The following is a 24,899-nucleotide window of genomic DNA, read 5'->3' as shown; positions in this document are numbered from 1 at the left end:
TATAGTAACTGGCAAACATTATCAGCAAATCAGCAGCTTCCTGCAGCCTTAAATAAAAAACAAGAGTAGACCACGCAGATGTCAGTAACAGGCACAGGCAAACTTTCCAGCTTACGGAGCGTACCTTTTCTTTGTGCCGTACTTGAGGGTTGAAGGGATCAGTGATGCTGTGACAGCGCTGTTGTGGTTAGGGCAAAATTTTACCACCACCCCCATTCGGGGGGGCTTCTGGGATTTTTTAAGAAGCACAGTGGGTGCCCCTTAACCCTCTGAAGACAGGAAAAGTTGGCTCAGTCTGGAGAGGTGCTGGGATTTTTAAGGGCTGGATCCCTTAAACCCCTCCAAAATCCTAAGGAATCTAAAACGTCTAGAAGCCCATGACCTGTTCACCTGAGAATTACAAGGGGTTTTTTTTGGTATAAATTAAAATATTGCTCGGGGGCTGACGTGCAAACGTTAGTGTCTTTGCAGGAAGTTCCCTAGTTAATAAGTCCGCACGTAGAGTGTGATTTCAAACATTCTTGCAATTACTACTGCAGGAAGGCTATCAACTTGGACTGTATTTTTCTATATCCACACGCATTCAAGTCTTTTGCAAGAGCTTAAACAAGCCGGAGAACATATACACTTTGAGCAACTGTGGTTGACTGCTGAACTTTGTGCTGGACTTCACCTGAGCTGACCACAGTACTCCTGTCTCACTTCTGTGAAATTAGAACAGCTTCTTCTAAACAGAATAAGGTAACAAGGAAATAAGCTTTGAACATAACCGTACCTCGTTTTAGAACAGACAATGTTTTTATTATACATTACACACATGATTTTATGCCTACATTTACCTACCTTAAATTCAAATTTCTTAAAATATTTTTATTCCGTTATGCTTAATATTATTTCAATAACAGGATATTGATTCTTGGATCAAAAGCTGAGAGAACCAAAATATAAAGGGCAAAGCTTATTCTGGCTAATTAAAGTTTCATGATGTCAGTGGGTTTACTTCAAATATGATAATGTCTGGATTCTCCCATAGCTACTAACACACTGGGGTTTTGAAGGCATTTTGGGTACTCAGATAAAGTGGTAAAATGACCTCTATGGTTCATTTTCACAGTGAAAGCCAATTCTCTCTCTGAATGGTATTGTGTAGTTCAAAAACCACAACAAACTTGGGAAGTAAATCTAAATTATTCACTTTCTAACCCAATACAGATTTGTGTAGCATAGCTAGAGTAGGCCAGACAAATCAGCACAATTAAGATATTGTTGAGGGCTCTCTGGACATCGTTCTTATGCTTAGAAGGGAAGAGAGCTAGGCTTGTACATGGTTATCATTTCTTGCTTTGTTACCTCTGCTATTTATATACAATATCATTACACATCATCCATCTTACTTTTCCTTCTGCCATCCCACCATAAAGAGAAAAGAAAAAAAATGCAGAGGTAAAAATAAAATAAAATAAATAAAAAGGGCCAAAAGTATCAAAGCCTCTGGATCAATCCAAGGTTATTTCAAAAGTCCACATACCAGATCTTTGGCATGTCAAAGAGAATCAGAGGGGAAGCATTAATTTTCTGGGAGCTATCCCAGATCAGAAATAAGATGAACACAGTGAAACCTCAGTTTAATGGAACCTCCCACCCCCAGTGGACTTTGGATACAATGGAACAAATTTCCATCCAGACATTCTCCTGCAATAACTGACAAATCTAACCCATCTGAAGTAGTCTGGACAAGGCAGTTACGTTTATGTTAACAATGCAAATGACAACAATTAAGTAATTGCAATGAATGGTGTCATCTTCCATTTAAACAGACATTTGGAATAACTAGCACCCTCCTCCAACTGGTCTATTCAATCATGCTTTTATTGTAATGCTTTACCTTTTAGTTTTTAAGTGTGGTATCTGCCATATTAATCATCATCACCACCGCCGCCACCACCGACCCATGAACAATGGTAAAGCTGTCACTGTGTTTTTGCCTCATTTAATGTACTTAGAACACAGAATCTGAGACACTTAAATAATATTCTTGCAAGGAAAGGCCCTACCAGCATGTCCAGTCCTGTATCAGGTAAAATAAAATTAATGCAGCTTTGCTCCAAGTTTAAGAGAGGCACACAAGAATAGCCTGGTGGCAGGAATATGTTGAAAATGGTTAATGATAGACAACTGGCTTGGAACCTGTTTGGGGAAATGCTGTACTCCACCCACAGAGATGAGCATCAAAGTCTCTGCCCCAGCTCTTACCTGGTAGGTATTTGTCATGGTCATGTTCTCGGGAATGATGCATATGGTGCTGAGTGAAGGGCTGGTTCCCAAAGAGGTTGTCACTACGCAGGTTGTGGCAAAGTTTCTCGAGGAAACGGAGGACGTAAGTAATGCTATTCACTGCTGGTAAGTTTAGAGTGTGCTGCTCATGATCAAACACAGCTGAAAGAGGAAGAACAACAAAGCCAAATAGATAAAAATTTAAAAGAGATGACAGGCACTGCTCAATCCCCACAGCTGCCTGCTTGTAATTCAGTCTAATAAAATGCTAGAATGATCTCTTCCAATCTATTGCTTTCCAGATTTGCTGGGACATCGATATTCCAGCCAGAATGACTAGAAAATTATTCCAATGGTTTCTAAAAAGCACACGGTGTTACGTTTTGTTGTAAGCTCTTGCTGCATGCCTGATCAAGATTAGGAAATGATTCTATCCTATTTCAGAATAGGATATAAACCTATTCAGAAGATGATATAAACCATACAGAAATCACTTATTTTGTATGGTGTCTCAGCCGTAAGTACCACATGACTAGATAGAGGCTAGCAGAAATGTCTCCTGGGAGATACTGTTCCAAACAAGGAAGGACAGATCAGCATTACTGCTGGCTCTTTTACCTGAAATAACCTCTCCTCCGTGGCCTTGCTTAAGGAATGAGAAGACAGTTTTCTGGTGGAAAGCACAGTCAATGCAAGCTTGGACTGCTTGCTGCAGGACTACAGATGCTCGAGCTGGACCAAAATGGTCAGGCAATTGCTGGATTTTCTTTTTGTCCAGATGAGGCCCGGTGCTACCATTTTTATTCAAGTAGATGCAAACTATGAGGGGGAAAGCGGGGGGGGGGAAAGGGGGGAAGCAACCACATAAGGAACCTTCAATACTTAATTTGAAAAAGCAGAGATAATTTTCTTGTAACTCTGGATCATGCAGCAGTCCCTTAACCTCTCTCTTCTGCAAATGAGTTACCTAACCTGGCTGAGTTCCAGAGAACAGATCCATATGCTGCATTAGTTTCTGAGTGTCCATATATCCTGAAAATTGCTCTTTTTCCTCCATTAGGTAATATAGTTTGCCAAAAGCTGCTTAATGGACCATGAAGATGAGAGTCTGAGACTCAAGCTGCAGATAGAGTAGCGCAGTGTTCCTCAACCTTGGCAACTTTAAGATGTGTGGACTTCAACTCCCAGAATTCCCCAGCCAGCACCCCTCTGCAGTGAATTAAATAAAATCAATGCACCTGTACCTGCAACAGACTTGCACCTTTTAAATGTGTGGGTCTCCTGGCAGATTCTCCAGTGAGAATGATCATACATAGCTATTGAATGTTTAGGAATCCATTCAGCAGGCTGTAACACAGACATTTAACACCCGCAGAATGGATTGTTCAGTGCATGACAAATATTCAGATTCTGCTCCTTTATAATAGTAAAATTTATCCTCTATTAGGTTATTAATTCCCAATGTATGAACAACTGTAAGCACACAATGACTCTTTTAAAACAGTGTTTTCCAGGCTGTGAGATTGCAACCAAGATATCATCATCATCATCATCCTTCCTCCTCCTCTCCTTATGATTATGAATTCACTATGAAACACCGTCTCATAATTCCTGGAAGAATTATGCAGTTAAATACCTAAAGGTCAACCATAAAGCATTCCAGTATTCCTAGTTTGGTTCCAGTTACATGAACACTGTCAGGACCCAAGGAAAGTATTATCTTGGACAACCATTCTTTTGCCCTGACTATTTTTTCCCCTATCACATGGAGTTGCTACTTATCGTGAGTACGGATGGTGAGCAGCAGGGGGCCCCTATCCAGGGAAGAAAATGCATGCGTAGTTTAGAGGCTTTGAACTTTCCTTCAAAGAAACTCAGAGCAGACCCACCTTGAGTTTTGGGTTTATCTGTATGGGTTTCTCATGCTCTTTCAGTCTGGCAGGATTTTCTATCTACTAGAGCATTCAATAAACACTAGAAACCAACTCACTGTCTCAGCATGGTACTTCGCTCTAAGTTAGGACACTACTGCCTAGCATTCAGAAAATCTCCCTCGCTAGGTTTGTCGTTCATTGTTCATTCGTTTGTTCATTCGATTTCTAGTTGGTAAATGACTTTGGGTGGCTGTCAAGATAATAAACTAAAAAAACCCAAGATAATAGAACAGCCACCCCAGGGGAAAACAAAACTCAAAATACATTAACTCTGCAGCGAGTTCACTAATCACCCCAGCTCAGTGCTTCCAGAAAGAGCCAGTTTTTTAAGGCTTTCTCGGAGGACAGCAGGAAGTTTCAGAAGTAAAAGGAAGCAGCTTCTTACCTGTAGGGGCCTGCATAGCAGAGCTGGGAATAGTAGCTGCATCTTGTGGTACCGTACTTGTGTCAGGCTCAGGAGTGCTAGTTGTGGGGGAAGTAGGGGCTGGATTTAGTAACGTTCGAGGCTTTCTCTGAAAAAAAAAATTAATGGCTTTCAATGGAAGGACAAAGTCTAGCGGGTAAAAGGAAGAAGCTGTTAAAAACTGATGGCATCAGGGACACCCTCTCAGGAATGTAAAGAGGAAATGGTATCTCTACGATAAAAATGTACAAAGCTCAACAAGTGAGCGATAAAAATAACTGGAGTCAACAGCAACCACAAAGGGGAGGGGGAATGGCATAAAAATCGGATTTACAGTGATGACAAGGATTTTAAGCAGCCGGCTGTCTTTGCTTCCCGCCTTTCCTCTACGGAGCTTGAAAGCAGCATGCAAAGAGCCCTGGACAGTCCACAGCCTGTTTAGCTTTGGAAACAAAGCCCTTTCAAACTTTTCAGTCCCGGGGGTCCTTCCAGGGATTTTAAGGCTGTATGCAGGAATATATGACAAGGACTCCTACCTGTCAAAGGGCTGGGAGGCCTAGCTGGGGCTTGCCTGTTCCATGCCTCAGCACCGTCTTGGGCAGAGGGCTTACTACTGCTGCTCTCTAACCCTGGTCACTACCTCCCCCGGAGAATGAGCCTGGGGCTTTTTTCATACAACCACATGCCCCACTCCTGAACTATTGGGCCTCCCAGATTTCCATGGTCCCACTTGATTAAAGGGCCTTCAATCAGATTAAGGGGCCTCCTCCCTCTGGTGGGAGGAGATGGGCGGTGACAAATTCGAGAAATAAATAAAATAAATAAAATCATAACCCCATCCGCAAATCCAGACAAGCCTTTGGGGAAATTGCAACAATTGTCTAACGCTCTTAAGCCCTAGATCAGTGCTTTTCAACCCTGGCAACTTTAAGATGGGTGGACTTCAACTCCCAGAATTCTCCAGCGGGCCAGCGGAAGTCCACCCATCTTAAAGTTGCCAAGGTTGAAAAGCACTGCCTTAGATTATTCATGCCTGGGGATGGCAATAGCTCTGCAATTTCAACTTGGGGACCAACTTAGGCAAAAGCCTTTTGGAGGAGGGAGGCCTGTGTTTTTTTTTTTAATTATATTTATTAAGAATTTTCATATAATAAAAGACAAATCGAAAGAAAAACAAAAACGTGCAAGAAAAGAGAAAGAAAACTAAAGTTAAGAAATATATAAATGACTTCCAAACCTCTTTTCAACAGATAATTACAATCTTACTGTCCTTCCTCCCTCTTAAATATTTTGCAAATCCCCATAACCCCTCATTTAACATGCATCTTTCTCAATCTTCAAATCTATAAGTCATCAATTCATTTTTTTTCTTCTTTCAGCAAAAAGTCCATTTAAGGTTTCCAGTCTCTCTCTCTCAAAAAAAATTGTTCTCCGATCGAGCTATCACCATTTCTGCCAATCCTGACCTTTTCATCACCCATTCCTCCACTGTGAGAATTTCATTACTCTTTAATTGCTGGGCATATAATACTCTTGCAGCGGTGACCATATAAAGGAGAGAGGCCTGTGTCTGATAGTTCCGCCATGCACGCTGACCACCTACCTTCCCGCCAGGCTTCGGTCCCCTCTTTTTGGGGAATTTTAAGGGCTCCACTGCCTTGGAGGGGTTGGGGTTGGGGTGGCTGGTCAGAGTCTTGGGTGTCCGGCCTCTTTTACGACCAGGCTTGCGGCCCCTTTGTCCAGGCGGATGTTCCAGGAGACTCTTTGTGCTGCTGTGCATGGTGCTTTTCTCGGAGATCACGTCAGGAACAGGGAAAGGGGTCTTTGGAATGACCACTGGCATAAGAGAAGAAGGAGACGAGACAGTCAAGGACCACCACAGCCTCATGCAAAAGCCTGTCTGGAAGATCTAACATATGTAATCACTCTGTTTGTGTGTTTGCATTAAGGTTTAAATGCTTTGAACTTTCTAACATTGAATAATTACTTGTTCTGTATAGGACTAGTTGTTTTAATCTGTTTCAGTAAGGAAAGAAGTGTGACAACTGGTTAAACAAAGAAAATGAATGGGAACCTTGAAATATTGTCATTCTCAACAATTCCCAACATGTACCCATTACAAATATGCACCCAATGTTCATACGGTGCAATGACAAGTTTTAGCCATACAACTTTTTTCCTCCTATAAACATTCTATCTAATGGGAACATTTGGAAGATTGTTTTTCATGGGATGATTCAAAAACATCAAGTCATTCAACGGGAGATAGACTGGCAAGATAGCTTGCCTATATGAAAGGAGCTGTAATCTTAGGAGTTGGAGGAGAGTGAAGGATATCCAGGATTAGAACTTCCTCACAACATGGCTGTCCAGTCTCTATTTGTTCAGGGAGGGGGAGACTCCACTATTCCTCTAGGAAATGTTCTCTACTGTCAAACCATATGCACTTTCAAGGGATTTCTCCTGATGTCCTACTCAAATTGTTTTGCTAGATTTCTGTATAAGATATTAAAAGGGAGGATGCTTAGGATCTACACACTGAATAACTCACCATTATATAAACACTGTTTGTTTTCAACAGGTAAAAATACAGAGGGGATGTAAGCTAACACTCTGCAATCTGCACTGCAGTAAAGTGTACTTTACATAAGCCATAAAATGATCACGAGCTATCTCCAAGACAATGGGAATACTCTGTAACTGCTACAAGACCAGAGTAAAGTTCAATTGCTATTCTCAGTCCCATATTCGTTTTAGGGCATTAAATAATTGCAGTTATTCCTTGTGTTCCTCATCTATCAAGAACAGAGCTCACCAAGTATGCTTCTAAGCCCAGTGTTTTACCTTTAACTTCCTCCAAAATGGAATTCTTAAGCTTGAAATAGACATTAGAGGTCTCCCCTGTCATAACCCTCTTGATGGCTGCTAAAATCTATGTTCTTTATCTCCAGAATGATTCTTTCAGGGCACCAAGCATCTAACAGTTTCTTTCTACCACTCCCACCAACAAAAAAGCTTAAGGGGAAGTTGGTACAAATCCAAGAATATGGTTGAATTTGGAATGTTGTAATCCAACAATATCAAATCTACTGTTACTTCCACTGCTTGGAACAGGATACTTGATTATGTGCCATCAAGTCGTTTTTGACTCCTAGCAACCACACAGATAGATTCTCTCTATGACAATCTGTACGTATCCTGGTCTTTCAGGTCTTCCAACTGCGCACTCATCAGCACTGTAACTGAATCCATCCACCTTGCTACTGGTTGTCCTCTTTTCTTTCATTCTACCTTTCCCAGCATTAAAGGCTTCTCTAGGGAGCTAGGTCTTTGCATAATGTGTCTGAAGTTGGATAATAATATAAATTGAATAAATAGATAAATAAAAAAATTCAGCCAATAGGAAGATGCATGTCTGCATGAGTGTATGAAATCCAAAGAACCATGACCAAGAATGCTCACCTGCCAATACTCCGGAACATGCTTCACCCTTCACCCAAAGTATGTGCAGCACCCTACCTCCTCGCATTCTGCAAACTGATTAACACTGTTTTCTTCTATTGTGCTTTTGTCCTTAACTGACTGGTTCTGGGCATTTGAATCTTTTCTGGCTCCATTCAAAGCAGGCGTTTTGTGAAAAATCTTTCCTCCCTTCAGTGTGTAAGGGAATAATTGTGATAGGTGCCAGGTATCTCATGCTGTACAAGATCCAAAAGTCTGCATAATTTATTCCTTAATGTTAATAGTACCAATTTAAAACAGGAATAGTTGCCTCTGTAGACCATTATGGAATGCAGATTTTCATATACAAGAGGCAACTCCAAAATAGAATAATGTTGAATTCTAGGGATTTTAACAATCTGATTTTTATTTATTTATCAAATTTATATGGCTGCCCATCTCACACAAGGTGATGCTGGGCTGCATATAATAAAACCAATTATCCAAACCAATTATCATTATTAATACCATCTAGACAAAGTAATGGAAGTGGGCAAGCACATACTTTTAATATACTGCCATTTATCATGTTTTATATATTTTATTCTTACTTTTCTGTTTTTTAAATCACTGGAAGCTTTGCTGAACAGCAGTCTGGATAGCTTCTAAAAACAAGGCACACAGAGAAAATGTACTCAAGGACTTAATTTCAGAAGTAGTCTGTGGGGAGAGCACAGAGTAACCTAGGTCAACATGCTTATCCACAACAGCTAATTGTTCACAGACTTCTCATTCATACTCAACTGCAAGCATGTTCCTGAAGCCTTAATACTTAACAAGAAGGGCTACAGAATGACTTTATACTCCCCACATCATATCTTCTGCTACTACATAACACAGCAAGGCACCAAGTTTTCTGCTCAACTCTCAAAACAGGAAGAGAATAGGGATTACTAGAAATACAACTCAGAAGAAATGGTGAAGCCTGTTACTTCTGTGACTTTAGAGACAAATCTACAGTGTTTATCTCCTGGCAATTCAACTGGAGGAGGAGGAGGAGGAGGAGGAGCAAAAGTACAAAGAGATACCACTTCTTCCAACTTCTACCTGAACCTGTTCTCCCTTCCAGCAAAAAGTAGCAAAGCTGACCAAACCCTTCATCCATTCACAATTATTTGAAAAAAATGGTTTACAAGTATGAGAAGAATGTGAGGTGCCGCTTAACACATAGCTATAGTAACTTTAAAAACGATTAACTTTTGCATGCCTGCTGAGCACAGTAAATTTGTTTGAACAGGTGACTACATTAACCAGAACGAAGAAAACTGGGACAAGCGCCTGTAGTTCTGCTCCACCCCCTGTAACTTTCATTACCCTTGGCACAGCAAAGAGTGCCTCCTTTTTAAAGTCTCTTTTGCTTGGCAGGACCTCCCTGCATCTCTGCCAGTTGGAATGGTGCCAAGGCTGAAACTCTACTCTCCACATTCCAGGTCTCTTGATAATGCAGAAGATTGCCTCTAGCTCACAGTCTGTCCAAAGACGATTAACTCTTATGATCCTGTCTTGCAGCTGCTAGAATGCCAGACATTAGTGCTGACTAACTTTAGCAGGGCTCATTGTCTTGGTGAATCCAAAGATTACAGGTTGATCCAGGGGGGTGCATGTTATAGTTAAAAATGCAATATGTTTGAGTTTTGCCAGTAATTTTTAACATTTCATCGAAACTATTTTCCTCTCATTACTGCAAAATTTCTCCCTCTATTCTCCGTGACAAAGACTACTCTGCTGAGCAGCTCTGCTGGAAGACTTACAACAGGGCAACAAGCAGCACACAATTATTGCACAACCCCTAAAACCAAGAAAGCAAAAGAGATTAAGCAGAAGGGTTCTATCAACTTGAAGAGAACTACATGGCACACCTTGCCAGCCAAGAGGTGAAGAGGCATATGAAGGGATCAACAGCTGAGGCAAGGTCACTTGCAAGTGGACCATTCTAAAAGATAGGATCTGGCCTGCCAGTTTCTCATTCCCTGAAAAAAATCCATCCTTGAAAATCAGATGCAGACCAAGAGAGAAGAATGAATCTTAATCCAAAATTTTTTGAAGGTAGCTAATTGTTCCTGAGATATTCATACATGTCCATAAAAACTATCATCAACATGTTAGGGGTAATTATCATATGCCTTGTTAAATGCTGATAGCTAACCAACAGATAGACCCAACTACAGACTAATGCTTTTGTCGTTTTTCATTTAGCAATTAATCTTGGGATTTTCTGAATTCCCCCATCAGCCTCCTGAAATGCTGATTCATAGCTATCCTGATGGTTACTAAAACATGCATACAGGATCACTGACATTTAGAAAAGAACCTTTGAAATCAGAGCTTTGTTTTAAATGGAGACTTGCTTCTTTGTCAGCATTACATAGATGAAGCTGGCAGCTCCTGTAAACTGAAGATTAGCAAACAGATATTCTGCTCCCTCTAGTGCTAAAGAAGCTAAAATACTCCAGAGGTTTTGCTGCCAACTAGCTAAACTCTGGCCCTAAAATATCAGCATATGTTTCTTGCTTTCCTTTTTTTTAAATAGGAATTTTATTAAGTTTAAAGATAAAAACTACAAAAAAAGCAAAAAACTACAAAAAGAAAAAAAAACTAAAAAGTGAGAAACACAAGAAGAAATTTTTTTTAAGGATTACATAAGAAGTGACTTCTGACTTTCAACAAGAATATATAGCAATTTCCATAATCAATCCCTTACTCTATATCAAACCAAGATCACATTATTTCTATAGATCAATCCATCAGCATATGCTCCTTTCCAACTATTTTCAAAGTTTGGTGTACATCATCATCAGCTAATGAGCTTGAACAATAATAACCAAAGAAGGGTAATTTGTAGACTACAGATATCCCTAGAATAGACTTCTTCAGCCCTTCCACTGAGTTGGGATACATCTCCCATTATCTTCAGCCAGCATGCCCAACAAGGGCTGTGTAAACTAACTAGGAGGACGTCAGATTAGGGAAGTCTCACAGAAATACAGGATATCATTGTATGGTGAGTGACATCACTGTCCATTTATGCTCATACTGTTGACTGGGGTTGAACTTGGGATCTTTGGCATATAAAACACACGTTCTACCACTGAGCTACAATCCAGCTATAGACCATCTCTCGTACGGCTCAGTGGCTGGGAAAATTAACTATTGCTGCTGATAGGACTGAACTAATTCATAAATTGATACAAAGAATGTACTCAAAGCACCAACCATAATCTTCTAATTTACACCAGATAGATTTTTACAATATAAACAGAACGAGTGGACTTATTTATTTGAATTTATAAGCTGCCCAACTCCAATGGGCTCTAATGTTTTCTTTCCTGAAAAGCTATCAGAGGTTGCAATTTTGTTCAGTGGGCAACTCCAACCATGCAGGGACTCTGCCAAATCTTATGCTAATCTGAAGAGGAAGTGGAAGATTATCAGCACTGATATAAGCAGCGTAGCACAATTGTGATAAGGTAATGCATCATCTGTTACAATCTTGTATTCTTTTGGGGAGGGGCGACATGTTTCCAACCATGAGAAAAGAATGCTTTGGGCCCCTTCTTACTGCACCTCTGCCCCAATAATGGCAGAAAATCTAGAAGAATTTTCTGTGCCTGCTTCTAAGCTTGATGTACATGCAAGGCATCAGGGACAATGTGTGGCTACACTGCTACTGCCTGCTTCAGTGCTCAGTGCAACAAGGAATGTCTCAATTCATGCTCCTCACTCAACTTGTAGTAGACTGCCCGCACTCAGGTCAGACTCATGATGTATTATCAGTATTATGGGAATCCAGCAACAGCCAGCCTAAGCAGAAACGATAGGAAGCACAAATACATGGCAGCTGTTGATGATGCTGACTGGAGCAGGGCCTTGACTTCAAAGCATCTCATGAGTTAGATACAAATGGAAACCAAGGCCAAAAGAGAAGAGGATGCAGAGGATGAGCGGGAGGGATTTAGACAGTTCTTCAGTGGATTCTGTCTTTCACGCTACCAAAATGTTCTCTCACAGCAAGCTTCTATAGACTAAAGGCCTTTAAGTCACCTTCCAAATCCTAAAGAGTTCCCTGGAAAGTTACAAATCATCTAACTCTGGGCAAAAAGCGGCAGTAAAGTAGGCCTGCAATAATGGGGACTTTTCAAAAGATAGATAAATGAGCGAACAAACTTGTTCTTCACCAAGATTAGCTTGGTTTAACAGGTAATTTAGAGTGTAATAAACTATGTTTTATGGAGCATCAGGGTTCCCTAGACAACTTGAACGTGTTCTATGGCTACCTTCAATAGCATTGGATATAGTAATGCTGTATCCAGGCACTGAAGGTATTATTACTCTTTCTGTCACCTTATTTTTACAAAAAATGGATTTACAGTACTCACTACAGCCAAGAGCAATGACTGAAATAGGCCGAACATTATGACAACTCTAACATGTTCTTAATAATGCTGAATCCAGACACTGTTGAAATATGCTGTTATTAAGATTCATAACCAATGCAAGAAATGAAAGGAAAAATAAAATTCCTAAGGAACAGTCAAACTAGTTTCATATAAAAAAGAATATTGTCTGGTGTTACATGGTCTTCTGAAGTTAGAGAAAAGCTGATTTAATCCAAAATCAGTACTGTAATGCTTCACTGGAGATATGTATTCATTCTTGTGCTGTTCTTCCATGCCATTTTTATACCCAGAGCTATTAACTTATTGGATTTATACCCTGCCTTTCTGCTCTGGCAAACATTTAAGGCACGTAACAAAACTGAAAACAGAAACAGATTACAAAACAGTAAAAACACAGCAGAGTGCTGGGTGAACTATCTGGTCAGTGAGAATTCCTACAGACCAGAGCCATTCCCCCTCCCTGTCCCCCAATCCTAGCCTGCTGTATTTCAGAGTAGCCTGGTATACAAAGCTGAAAGAGAGAGACTCCTCCCTTGTATATCCATCAGGTCTCTGAGACACCATGGCAGGTTGGCGCTTTCATCCAAGATTAAATTATGGATAATAGAGATGTTTTACCACATGATCTGGCATTAAACAATCATTCAGGTTGGAGGAGCCAGTATCACTACCAGTTTGTCTTCCGTGATCAGGTTACAACCTGAAAGGAAGGGATGATTTTGGCTACCCTCCTTCTCCTACAACTGCCAAGTTGTAGCTCTCCCTGAATTTCCTCCTACTAGTTACTCCTTTAACGAGTGGCCCCAGGCCATTTTTAATGCCCCACTCCCTTACTTTCTGATAAACCTCATAGAGTTATGAGCTACAGATAGGTGAACGGTGGTAGAAACTGTGATGGAGCACTTACCCTTTGTTCCAGGGGGCTGTAAGTTGTCACCAGTCAATGAGCACCAGCCAACAGGAAAGATGTCACGAGAATCATAGCGGCACCAGTAATCAAAGGCTCCCCTCCAGCCATCAAAAGTGATAAGGACTTCAGAACCCCGTACCTCACCAATAGTGGCTGGGCAGATGAAATGTGGATTCTTCCTGTCTACAGCCTCAAGTTTCATCCCCATCTTAAAGAAATTCTGGGATGGAGATGGTGGCTCCTAGGGGAGAAAGAACCAGGAAACATCATTAAGTCAAACATAGGTGTAGACTTGTCCAGCTGTGTGTTGCAAAAAGCCCCTGCACAAGAAATCAGAAAAGGTCAAGAGAATGACTCAAATGCTTCATAGCTCAACTGTGAAATTCTGTTTTTAAAAAAATCTGATTGGATTCTACATCTGAGTAACAATATCCAGATTCTTTTTTTTTTTGTTATTTACTTAATTTTGAGAAATCAGGTCACATGTGGGTGCTTTATTTGGGAAGTTCTTATTTGCAGTTCACCCAAATGATATTTTTTAAATTCAAACCAAGTGATCCTGAACTAATTAATGATGGCAGAACAGAGGTGTGCTGAACAGTATCAGGTAGCCCATTTGAAAAGGAGTGTGGAGAGCAGAAATACAACAGTGCAATAAGAGGAATTTTGCTCTGCCAGCAGTATCTATTTCATCTGGACAGCATTAAAGCAAGGGGGTTAAAAAATACATCCTGATTTTAAAAAAGGAGACTTGAACATTATGAATAAATTGAGATATTGAGGGTCCAAACTCCATGCAACAGCCAGCCAACCCTTGGTCTCCTAACATTCCTCACCTTTTTCTGTTGTTGGGTTGAATTACCGTTTCTCCCAAATGTCAAGGTTGCCCTCAGACACCTGCAATAATTCTTACTAAAACCTGGCACACTCAAAGGAAATCTAGGACTCGACTTGATTACATAAATTTTCTTTGTTGAGGTCACAGCAACCCAAAAAAGATAAAGAGCAGTTTCTATCAAGCTAGACTTCAGTCATCTATATAAACATAATGTAATATAAAATCTTGGCTTTCTTTTCCCCATCCTTATATCTCAATGGTCTGGTAGCTATTCTTTTCTCAAGTGTCTCTCTCATGGCCATCTTAACAGTGTTTTCATAATGGATTTTTCTATATTCAGCCTTCCCTCTTGCTAGCCTTTAATCTTAACATAAAATATCATTCCCATTTCCCCTATCAAATCCCAACTTAGCCTGATTCCATTTTATTGTCTACAGAGACTCACTTATCTCAAGATTGAGCTCTTCAACCTGCAGATGTTACTTACATAATTTCATCCGGAAATCCCAGTAGGTATCCTGGTGCAATTCAAGATGCTGATCGTACATAAGCATGGGACCAAATTATTTGCAGGACTGCTTCTCCCTGATGGTTTCTGCCTGTCCCATCAGATCAGTCACAGTGGACAAACTCTGGGTTCCATTAGTGAAGCATGTTTTCTCTGAATGGCACTTGTCCTGTAGAACAGACTTCCCGCTGAGATATGGACAACCCTGACCCCGCCAGTCTTCTGGAAGGCCATGAACTGGGAACAGGGTGCTAGTGAAGCTCTTGTGTGGTGCAGGTTAATCTGTTATGTGCTAGTGAGATTTTTTAGGGGCCTTGACTTGATTTTATGTAATGGGTTGTGACTGTGTTCTGCTCTTATCTATTCTGTTTTTATGTGTGCCTTGGCAGATGGGCAGCCATATAAATATGCTAAATAAATAAATGTTTTCCAACAAGTGGAATATCAAGCACAGGTAGCCAGACTTATTTATCACAACAAATGGAGCCATGTAGTTTCAGGGATTAGAAAGGCTGCATGCTACAGTACCTTATGGAAAATCCGAATAGGAGCCATTTCTGCTCCATTCAGAGTCTTCAGGAGAAACATAGGCCAAGAAGAAGCATTCAGACGGAAACCTGAAGCGGAGACGGAGATTGTTAAAATAATAGCTGCAACTGAGGACATCTTCATCATAACAGTCATCCTTCCATCATGAAGGCGCCACCACAGCATTCAGCAATACTGATGTCCCAATAACAGTATTTAGCAAATATTTCCACAGCACATTAAATGTATGAAAGTGTAAAGGAAGTCTGTGCCAAGTAAATGCAAGTTAAAACCTCAGTTTACCCTAAGCTGTTTTCCATTTGAGTGTGTGTCTTGAGTGTCTGTGTGTACAGACACACATGCGCGGAATTTACAGAAATGAGAAATAGAATGGAATAACCCTGATAAGAGAACTTTAGTACAATATGGAGACTTGGTCATTTTAGATGGCAATAAATAAAAGAAACCTAAGGAAGTAGTGCTAATGTAGCTTAATAAAATATAAAGATTGCCCCTCAATTTTAATGTATTTTACCACTGATTCCAATAACACCACTCTACCGAGATAAAGAAAACAGTAAGAATTGTATAAAAAAAACACCTCCAGCCAAGTCACTTTATATAGTCAAATATTCAAAGAATTATCAATCATGCATCACATGAGTTGCACTGTACCAGAAGCCTTCCAAATATTTAAATCTAGTTTAAACCAGCTTGCAGACTAGCTACTAGCCTAGCTACTTGTGGTAAGTAAGAATGGCGTAAGGATGACCAGACTAAGATGTTTTGCACTCAGTACAGCAAAACAGACTGAGATCTTCAAGACTGCTAAGCAGTCCACAGCTAGTTTGACTTGACTTGCTTACAATTTGGGGAACAATTCCTTGAAATCCACCAACAGACAGCATAAAGGAAAGAAGAATTAACCTCAGCAAATTTAGGAATTGATAATAGAATATGCTTTTTAAAAAGGCAAAGCAAAACTCCTGTAGATTTCATTTTCAGGATTCTTCGGTTATTTCTGGAGGGTGGACATGGCAAGAACACAAGATGCTTGTGGTCTATTGAAGTCATGAGGGATTTTCTCTTCTTAAGCATTAGCAGAAGAGGCCAGGAGCTTTTCTTAAAATTGTGAGATGGTGTCAGTGGTACCATCACTATCTATAACAACAACAAAAACGCAATTTGTAAAATAAGAGTGCCTCCTGGATTTGGCAGATACTTGTAAAGACATTGTATGCCAGAGATATCATTACTGGTATTGATTAAAGTAACAATCCTCTTTGGGCAAAACAAAGCTTCAACTCACCCAAAGGAGGCTGCAGCATTCCTCCGTTTTTTTCACAGTTGCCAATGGGCTGGATTTCTGCAGAATCTACCAGACGCCAGAAGTCATTCTTGTTGTCACTACCATCGAGGCGTAATCGGAGACGGGCACCTGTCAGTCCCACCACAGTAGCAATACAAGTTGAAGTGGTGTTTCTGGGGTCCTGGGCTTCTAACTTCATGCTGATCTTGAATTCATTGCTGGGTGGGGTGTAAGACTGAGGAGAACAATGCTTTTGGTCACACTTCATACTTTAGGCACTCAGTTTTCCACTATCCCCAAACTCCTCTTCCTTCCTCCTCATTCCCTAAATTGTTCCTAGCAACTGAACGTCAAGAGAGCTTTCTGGGCCATGATTCACAGTCAGTATGTGAAGAGAAATAAACAGGATAAGGAAGAGGAGAAGAGAATCCAAGCACCAACAGAAGATTAATTCTCTTCTACTGAATACTCTAAAATCTAAACTTTTCCCCCTTCCTTTTGTTCTTCTGTTCCATATCTTTTAAGGTAAAAAAGGCAGAATTTTGTACTCTGGGCTCCAACCAAACTTTTCTACACACACTTTTCTACTACTAAGCCAGCCCCATGCTTACCTTCTTCATCAAACACTCTTGAAGTCATAGACAGCTGCCTTGTGCAAGTCAGACCATTTATCAATTTCCCCCAATATTGTCTACTTTGATACCTGATTCTGTTGAACTGAACATGCTTGGAATTACACCCAGTACCTTTACAAGCAGATTACATCTGATACTTCTGCAGTACTCTTTGCTTCTTAAAACTTTCACTTTGCAAGGGATATTAAATCAAATGGGCATGCTAAAAATTATAAATTGATAATTTTTGGCAATTATTCTATCTAACCACTGCAGTGCATTCCATCTATGTAAGAGCAGATTTCATTTTAAAATTCTAGCCAGAGACAATACCCAGCAGGTCATATCTGAGCTCAGATACCATAACAGTAATCCTGTTTAATTTACATTAAGTCTATAGCAATCATTTACATTACGTTTAAAGCAATCACAATGCATTATGAATGCATATGCAATGGTCTAGGGTCCTTCCAGGCTCGCTCCTCACATTGTCAGTGGTTTTTCTGTCTCTTCCCCCTTAATAGATTTGCACGCTAAAAACAAATAAAAGAAGTCTGGGAAAAGATGAGAGCGGGGAGGGGTCACAAATGGAAGCCAATATTGAATGAATTCCCCCTTTCCCAGAATTATTCTGTAAGAGAAGCACAAGAAATGTTTTGTCTGGAAGTACCCTGAGAACTTCCACAGCCCATGTTAAGAGGCATCAGCAATACCTGCAAACTAAGGTTCCTGAGCTATTTCATCAACTTTAGAATTCATCTCAGTGCACCTTTTTTTTTTTTTCAGTTCTGTTCTATTATAGAATTTACAACCGGGTACCTGCTTTGTTTGTTCTTCTCCCACCAACAGAAGGCAGAGGAGTCTATTCCATACTTGCATATGAGCCGACTAGAAGCAGACCCCTTCATCCCAACTCTTTTAGAACATGGAATGCTCCATTACCTGCTTGAAGCAATGGGCAGGAGCTGGGATGGAACATGTCTCTTTCAAGTATTTATCCCAGGCAAAATGACCTGAATAGAAGATGGAGAAAAAAGGTTGACTGTGATGCAGGGTTTGAAAGCAAGTCTGAAAAAGCAATTGTCTTCAATAAACAAGCTATAGCTGTCTTTCTCAACCTTGGAAACTTTAAGATGCAAGGACCCACTCCCAGAATTCCCTAGCCAGCCAAGTCTACACATCTTCAAGTTGCCAAGGTTGAGAAACACTGATCTATATTGCTAGCCTCTTGGCAGAAAAATCAAACACCTTTTCTTGGTGTGGATGGAGGTCTGACACACTGTGAATTATTTGGGCTTTGGTCATAAAAGGGTTAGCAGAGGAAGACAACATTTAACTTAGCCAAAGCTTAAACCTAATTTAGCTTTCTATTTCTGTGCTGCTCTTGTAGCATGCTCCAGCTTCATATTCCCAGGGACTCACAGCAGTATATACACTCTTCCAGCAAGTGGGTTTTCTTTTGTAGTCAAATCAGAGCACATGTGCTTATACTAGTCTTCCATTCTTCTTCTTCTCACAGTGTTCTCCATGCATTCGGAATCCCAGTATTATTGCATGTGATTTAAAAAGATCGTCGTTTACTTATTTTTAGCCTTCTATCCCACTCTTATCTAATAAGTCTCCCAAAGCAGCTTGTAAATATCAGAAGCAAAGGAGTTCCTGCCACAGGCAGCTTCCTCATCCAAACAAATAATTCAAGATGGACTGTCACGGCTGAATTACATGTTATAAAATTTGAGACACTGCGATGCAAACGGCAGCCATGAGTCAGGTTCCCTGCTCTAATGTCTACTGCAACATACTCACAATTTACTCAGTTTTCATATCATTACAGCATGGTTTCCCTATCCCTTAGCTCATCATTGTCAAGGATATGCTTATAATGCTGATGTCAGGATACTGAGTACCATGAACTCAGGAAGAAGAGGAAAGCAACACACACATCTGACGTTTTGGCAACCTTCTCATGTTCCATAAAACATGTACCTCTATTCTCAGTTTGTAGGCAAAAGAATATGGTAGTATCCTTCAAATAGATATGTACCCTTAAAAATGTAATTGGCCTACTTAATACACTTCTTATTTCACTAATAAAAGGAAACTGTTAAGGTTGCAGAGTGGGACCTCAATACAACACAGCTACTGTGTTCACAAAACATGCTAAGCCAGCGTTTTCCAATGATGTGACTATAAGCTTTAGAGAGTTGTTTGAGTTCAATTAGGGGCGCTGACATTAGAGGTCAGATATGATCGTGATGATGCCATGCCCCAGAGCTCTACGAGATTCCCAGTCTGGTGATAGTTTGTCATTTATCTTAGATCATATAATCTCAGATCACATGACTTCTGGCTGCTTTGAATTAGACTAATGTGATTACTACATCAAGATTTGGAAGCAGCAACTGTCGACCTTGAATATGGAACATGCATAGGAGGCACTGATGTGTGCATAGTCTGAGAGGACGCTGGGCTGAAAATGATTTTGTAAAGGGGCATTGGCTCAAAAAAAGGTGGGTAACCTGTGCTAAACTAAGATAAAAAGAGGTTGGTTAGTCTGGGTGTTTTGTGATTCAGACCATCACGTTAAACCATAACATGATTTATTTGATTGGGCATAGGTTGTTGTATGAATAATCCAATTATATTTGATCCTTGGATTTAGGGTTTAGTATGGTGCATAAGTCTAGTCAGCATGAAAAGCTAAGTACCGTACTACACTTTTAACAATATCCCATCTCAAGTATGGAACTTCACACTTTAATTACCACATGACTTTTTATATAGCAAAAAATGTTTTTCAGCTTATAAGAGAATTACCAAAACATCATTTGTTTTTATAGTTTTTCATGCAACAATTAGCTTCATTACATTTTGATCATCATCCAACTGTTTTCAGTGGCAACCTGCCCTCTTTTCTCTAAGGGCTTGCTCATATTGCCAGCTCCATATGGCTCATACTATGGGAATGCAGCAGAATTAACTCAAAGGAAGAGAAAAGATACACACAGAAACACACACACACACGATTTAGCATATAAAAGCCAATCAAATAAGCCCATCCAGCCTAATCTTGCCTCCACAGTAAGCAAAATAGAAAGGCAATTGTCTTCTCCACTGCTGGACCCAAACACTAGATATTACAAGCACAGCAGTCCTGGCCTAGAGGTTTCAGTTAAACATCATGGGCCAATAGTTATAGAGAGGCCATCCCTCCTAGAATCCAACCCCCTTTGAAGCCATCTGGACTAATGACCACCACTTTATCTAAGTCAGTGAGCTGCACGGTACAGCCACAAGAGGAGGTCACCACCAGATCCTGTCAGGAACATTTGGTAACAGCGATACATCCTTCCCACAGTGTAAGCCGTGGGTCCTTTAAAAGGCCACCTAATTCAGCTGTTGCTGTTAGCATGAACTCTACTACTATACCATTCCTGATAGGTGGCTGCCCAGCCTCTGCTTTAAAAAAAGTACTCATTTTATAGATACCAAGTGGAACAATTATGTACTGCAGATTAACTTGCAACCATATACTCTTATATGGGACTTAGATTCAGGCTTTTCACATCTAAGGACAAAGACAGTCAGTAACTGGGAGCCAGCTAAGACAACACCTCATCCTGGATTGGTTCATGTATACCCTGCTCATCAAAATAGCAGCACATATAGAAATATCTCAGATGTATCACCTTAGAAATAAGCCTCTGTGCTTATATACATAGATCGAGTTCTGAGACCATGAGAGATATTGCACACACATGTGCGTTAGCTGTATATATCCTTACTGCAGATATGCACTGCATTTTTGCAAACTGCTTGCCCAGAACAGATGGCTACGATTATGAGTTCCTTATCAGCACAGAGACCAAGATTCTGCAAATAGAAACATTCGCTCTATAAAGGCTCAGAGGTTGCTAGCATCTCCTCCTGAACTCGTTCAAAAGAGCTAAGGAAAACCTCTGCCTGAAACTCCTAAGTGAGAATTAATTCTAATTAATTAAGTACAAGGCAGCTTTGTGGACACTTCAATTGAGATCATTTCATCTACTTGTTCATTCCCTTTTTTGAAGAGTTACACCCTAATTTTCCAATAAAGAAAAACAGAAGACAGAAACATTCATACCTTGATATTGAGAAGGTGGTTCAGACAGGCGCCCATACTTGTGCTTTTTGCTATCCTTCCAATCTATTGCTAAGACCATTAAAAGCGAGTGAAAAGAAAATAACTCCACATTAATCACATTATTATAACTTCTCTCATGTAAGCAAATACGCCCCATATTGCCCACTATGCCTTGGTCAAATCCAAAGCATCTTTAACCTTTGGTGTGAGACATCTTTCCTCTACGAAGCAAATTAGCTTAGCTTTCTTTCTTTTTGCCCTCAATCCGAGGAAAAAAGATACCTGCATTCCTTCAGACTACCGCCGTTCCTATTTATTTATTTGTTTTATTACAATTTTTATTGTATACGGCTGCCTATCTTATACACAATAATCCTAAACGGTTTACAGGATTAATGTTCCATAAAAATGAAAAATAAATATAAACCCACAAATCCCCACAAAAGACATAATACTTCCCACTACAGCACTACAATATCCCACAAACTGTACATTTGCTGGGCAATGAGCAGCTAACAATGAGAGGTAAAGCCCACAAAACAAAGTCTAGACGAGATGGCTGTGTGGAGCGAGGGCATGTCTGTCTATACGTGGCAAAAAATAAATAAGCCTCCATTTCCTTGTAAAAGAAAGTGGAAGGTGAGCAGAGACATGACTGGGCAACTAAATACATTGGGGATACTGAAGAACTAGCTCACAGAGTGACCTAGTGCAGTCATTTTCAATCTTTCCCCCTTTTTGCAGACTGCTACATCATCTTCTAAAACTCTCAAGCACCACCACAAAACAGACATGGATATCCAGGGGTGCGTGTCAAAATCTGCAGGATGGTGGGCACAGAATCATGATGAAACTCCGCCACTTGTGTGTGTGTGTGTGTGTGAGAGAGAGAGAGAGAGAGAGAGAGAGAGAGAGAGAATGTTGCCACATGTGCTAAAGAGGTGAGGTTTTGATTGCAGTGCTGTGTCTGACATCTTGCAGATTCTGGGACCACCCCCCCCACGGAGGTGGCCAAAACCAGGAGTCAGCAATCCATTGCCTGGGTATCATGGCACCCTTGGTCTACAGGACCCCATAATTAAATGAAAACATATTTATTCACTTTCAGTTAAGGGCCAAATGAGACCAGCACACGTCACAGGACCTTAGTGTTTCCATCTGAAATTTGTAATGCTCTCTAGGCATTGTTTGGGAATGACTGGCCTACTGACTGTAGCGACCCATTTCCTGGCTTTCAAAAGGTGAAACTGTATTTGCAGCTGTCATTAATTTTGAGAGAAACAAACCCTGATTAGGGCAGATGTTCCAAAGTGAGAAAAGAGAGGCTGCTACCAAAACTGAGGGAGCATACATCCCTATAACAATGAGAATTATATTCTCCAATGGCTTTCAAGGGAGCCATGTGCGCTGAGAACAAGCTGCCTGGTTAAAAACACAGGTGCTAGTTTTGAACTAGCAATAGCTCCTCTACTTTCTAAATGAAGAGTGGCAACAATGGAGAGTGGATCCTGCCCTCTTCACTGCCATCTCCTCCTATCTCGTTCTGTGTAAATGTGACAGACTGCCACACAAATAATAAGCTCGGTTTAATCAGAAACTCTTCTTCTCTTCTAAAAATGATTGGTTGTGGTGGAGGGGGGCAGGCAAAAGAGAGCAGCAAACAAACGGAGCTTTAAAGAAAATCTGCCTGGCATGCATATGTCACAACCCAAGCAGACTTTCTCTTGGAGTGGGAGAAGAAAAGATCACAGCCGCTAGAGGAAGGTACTGTGAGGTAGGCTGGTTGTTGGTTTCATGCCTCATTAAAAGGCAAGGAGGCATCTGCCAACACAGCACTGGCTTGCACCATGCTGGGATTATAAGCATATGGTGCCAAAGAGGCAGTATAGACTCCAAAAGGCTCCCTTCAGCCTGTTTAGAGACTGGCAAGCTAGGACTGCCTTAAGAAGGTCATGACAGGCAAAAAGTTCATTCATGAGCAGGAAGGTAGGGAGTTTGTAGCTTGCCAGCCAATACACATCCCAGGCAAAATAAGGTGAATTGCCAGCATCACTAGCAGAGCAATACCAATGGATTAAAATACTGTACAGAATAACAAGCAGAAGATTGACCCCTGGCTGGAGAAAGTTAAGCTTCTTCAAGCTGCCACTTCACAGGATATATTTTGTTTCCACCATTTCAACAAATGGTTTAGAATGAAAAAAACCCTGATGCTGAAATCCAATGAACACAGAAGCTGCACTTAGTTCCTCTTATAGTTCTCAGCACTCACATTTTCTCTTCCCCCACTGGCAAATCAATCAATCAATCGATGCTAGCAAGACAGACTTGGAGCTCATGTTCTTCGATGCAGTGCAGGAGCTTAGCTCCACATTCAGCTCATCAGCTGAGCTGCTGTAGATGAAATCCTGTGTGATGTTAATAAAACATTTTTTTTCCTGCCGTTCAGTTGTGCCTGGACTTGTCCCTGCAGTTTTCTTGGCAAGATTTCAGAAGTGGTTTGCATTGCTTCCTTCCCAGGGCTGAGTGTGTGTGACTGGCCTGAGGTCACCCAGCTGGCTTTGTGCCCACGGCACAAAGGTGACTAGAACTCACGGCCTCCCGGTTTCTGGCCTGGTGCCTTAATGATTACACCAAACTGGCTCTCTAATAAAACTTACCTAGAACTAAACTGCATAAGACCTAGTGTGTGAAACCTCTCAGCGTACTGCATGGGAATCACCTTTCATGAACTGGAAGTTTCTTTCTTGCCTTGTAACGTTTTCATAACACGTAACCGCTCATTATGTGACATGCTATTTGATATTATAGAGAGTGTATTTTGCTGCTTTCAAATTCTTTTTGGAGAGAAGTAATAAATAACTGAAATTGCTGGGATTACTCTAAATGCAGCTCAAGAAAAGAATGGCACAATTTTCGGTTTTGTCCCGTTTGCTCTTCTCAGTTTTGTTAAGAACTCTTACGTTACATTTTCTCGCTCTGTTCTGTATGGGTCACAGCTGCAGTACAGTTATCACTGTATAACATGTGCCTGTACAATTCTCCAAATTTTGCTTTCAGGTTATCAGACTACACTAAACTTGTTTACGGTCATATCCAAGAGCTTAATTCGGGAGAAACTGAACCTCAACTAAACCTTAGGTGGGAGAACATTTTCACTTTCATCCAAGATCCCAGGGAGGTAAATCTGGCTGAGAAGTTATACTAACATTTGAAGCTCACAATGGAAATAATGCCCTGTATGATGGGATCTGCCTAACAACATAGCTTACACTCCTTAGGAGTGTGTTTGGTGAATATTACAAGTCCGAAAAATAACAATCTAGCAGTGGCCCAAAGTTACATATATATGTCTGTGTGTGTGTGTGTGTGTGTGTGTGTGTCTGTGTAGCTCAAGGCTGAACTGTTGGGTTCTTGGCGTCTGCTGAGCTTTGTTGTTTTATTACAGACATTTCATTACCAAGCTAGGTAACATCATCAGTGCAGGGGAGAGGACTTCCGGGAGGGGTATGGAGAACTGAAGATGGCTCTGCAAAAGCAAAGCTGATGACCGTGGCAAA

General features: G+C 40.7%; 1 protein-coding gene and 1 long non-coding RNA gene across 5 annotated transcripts in view; one reads left to right on the top strand and one right to left on the bottom strand.

Moving 5' to 3' along the window:
- Positions 1–24,899, top strand: part of LOC134503471 (uncharacterized) — a 194,157-nt gene that overhangs the window by 146,482 nt on the left and 22,776 nt on the right. The window lies entirely within an intron of this gene.
- Positions 1–24,899, bottom strand: part of SCMH1 (Scm polycomb group protein homolog 1) — a 44,312-nt gene that overhangs the window by 9,064 nt on the left and 10,349 nt on the right. For 2 of the 4 annotated variants that reach the window (XM_063312404.1, XM_063312406.1), the window contains exons 4-12: positions 21,340–21,408; positions 18,159–18,229; positions 16,603–16,837; positions 15,294–15,382; positions 13,417–13,660; positions 6,215–6,447; positions 4,594–4,720; positions 2,893–3,093; positions 2,254–2,436 (exon numbers count right to left, since the gene is read on the bottom strand). In XM_063312404.1, the coding sequence (XP_063168474.1) occupies positions 2,254–2,436; positions 2,893–3,093; positions 4,594–4,720; positions 6,215–6,447; positions 13,417–13,660; positions 15,294–15,382; positions 16,603–16,837; positions 18,159–18,229; positions 21,340–21,408 (1,452 nt within the window). Of the gene's footprint in view, positions 1–2,253; positions 2,437–2,892; positions 3,094–4,593; positions 4,721–6,214; positions 6,448–13,416; positions 13,661–15,293; positions 15,383–16,602; positions 16,838–18,035; positions 18,230–21,339; positions 21,409–24,899 lie in introns of those variants that run through there. The other 2 variants (XM_063312407.1, XM_063312405.1) reach the window with 2 other exon arrangements.

The sequence above is a fragment of the Candoia aspera genome, chromosome 10 (assembly GCF_035149785.1).
Source record: "Candoia aspera isolate rCanAsp1 chromosome 10, rCanAsp1.hap2, whole genome shotgun sequence".
Lineage (NCBI taxonomy): Eukaryota > Metazoa > Chordata > Lepidosauria > Squamata > Boidae > Candoia > Candoia aspera.
Note: the sequence above shows the minus strand (reverse complement) of the source record. Positions and strands in the feature narration are given on the sequence as shown.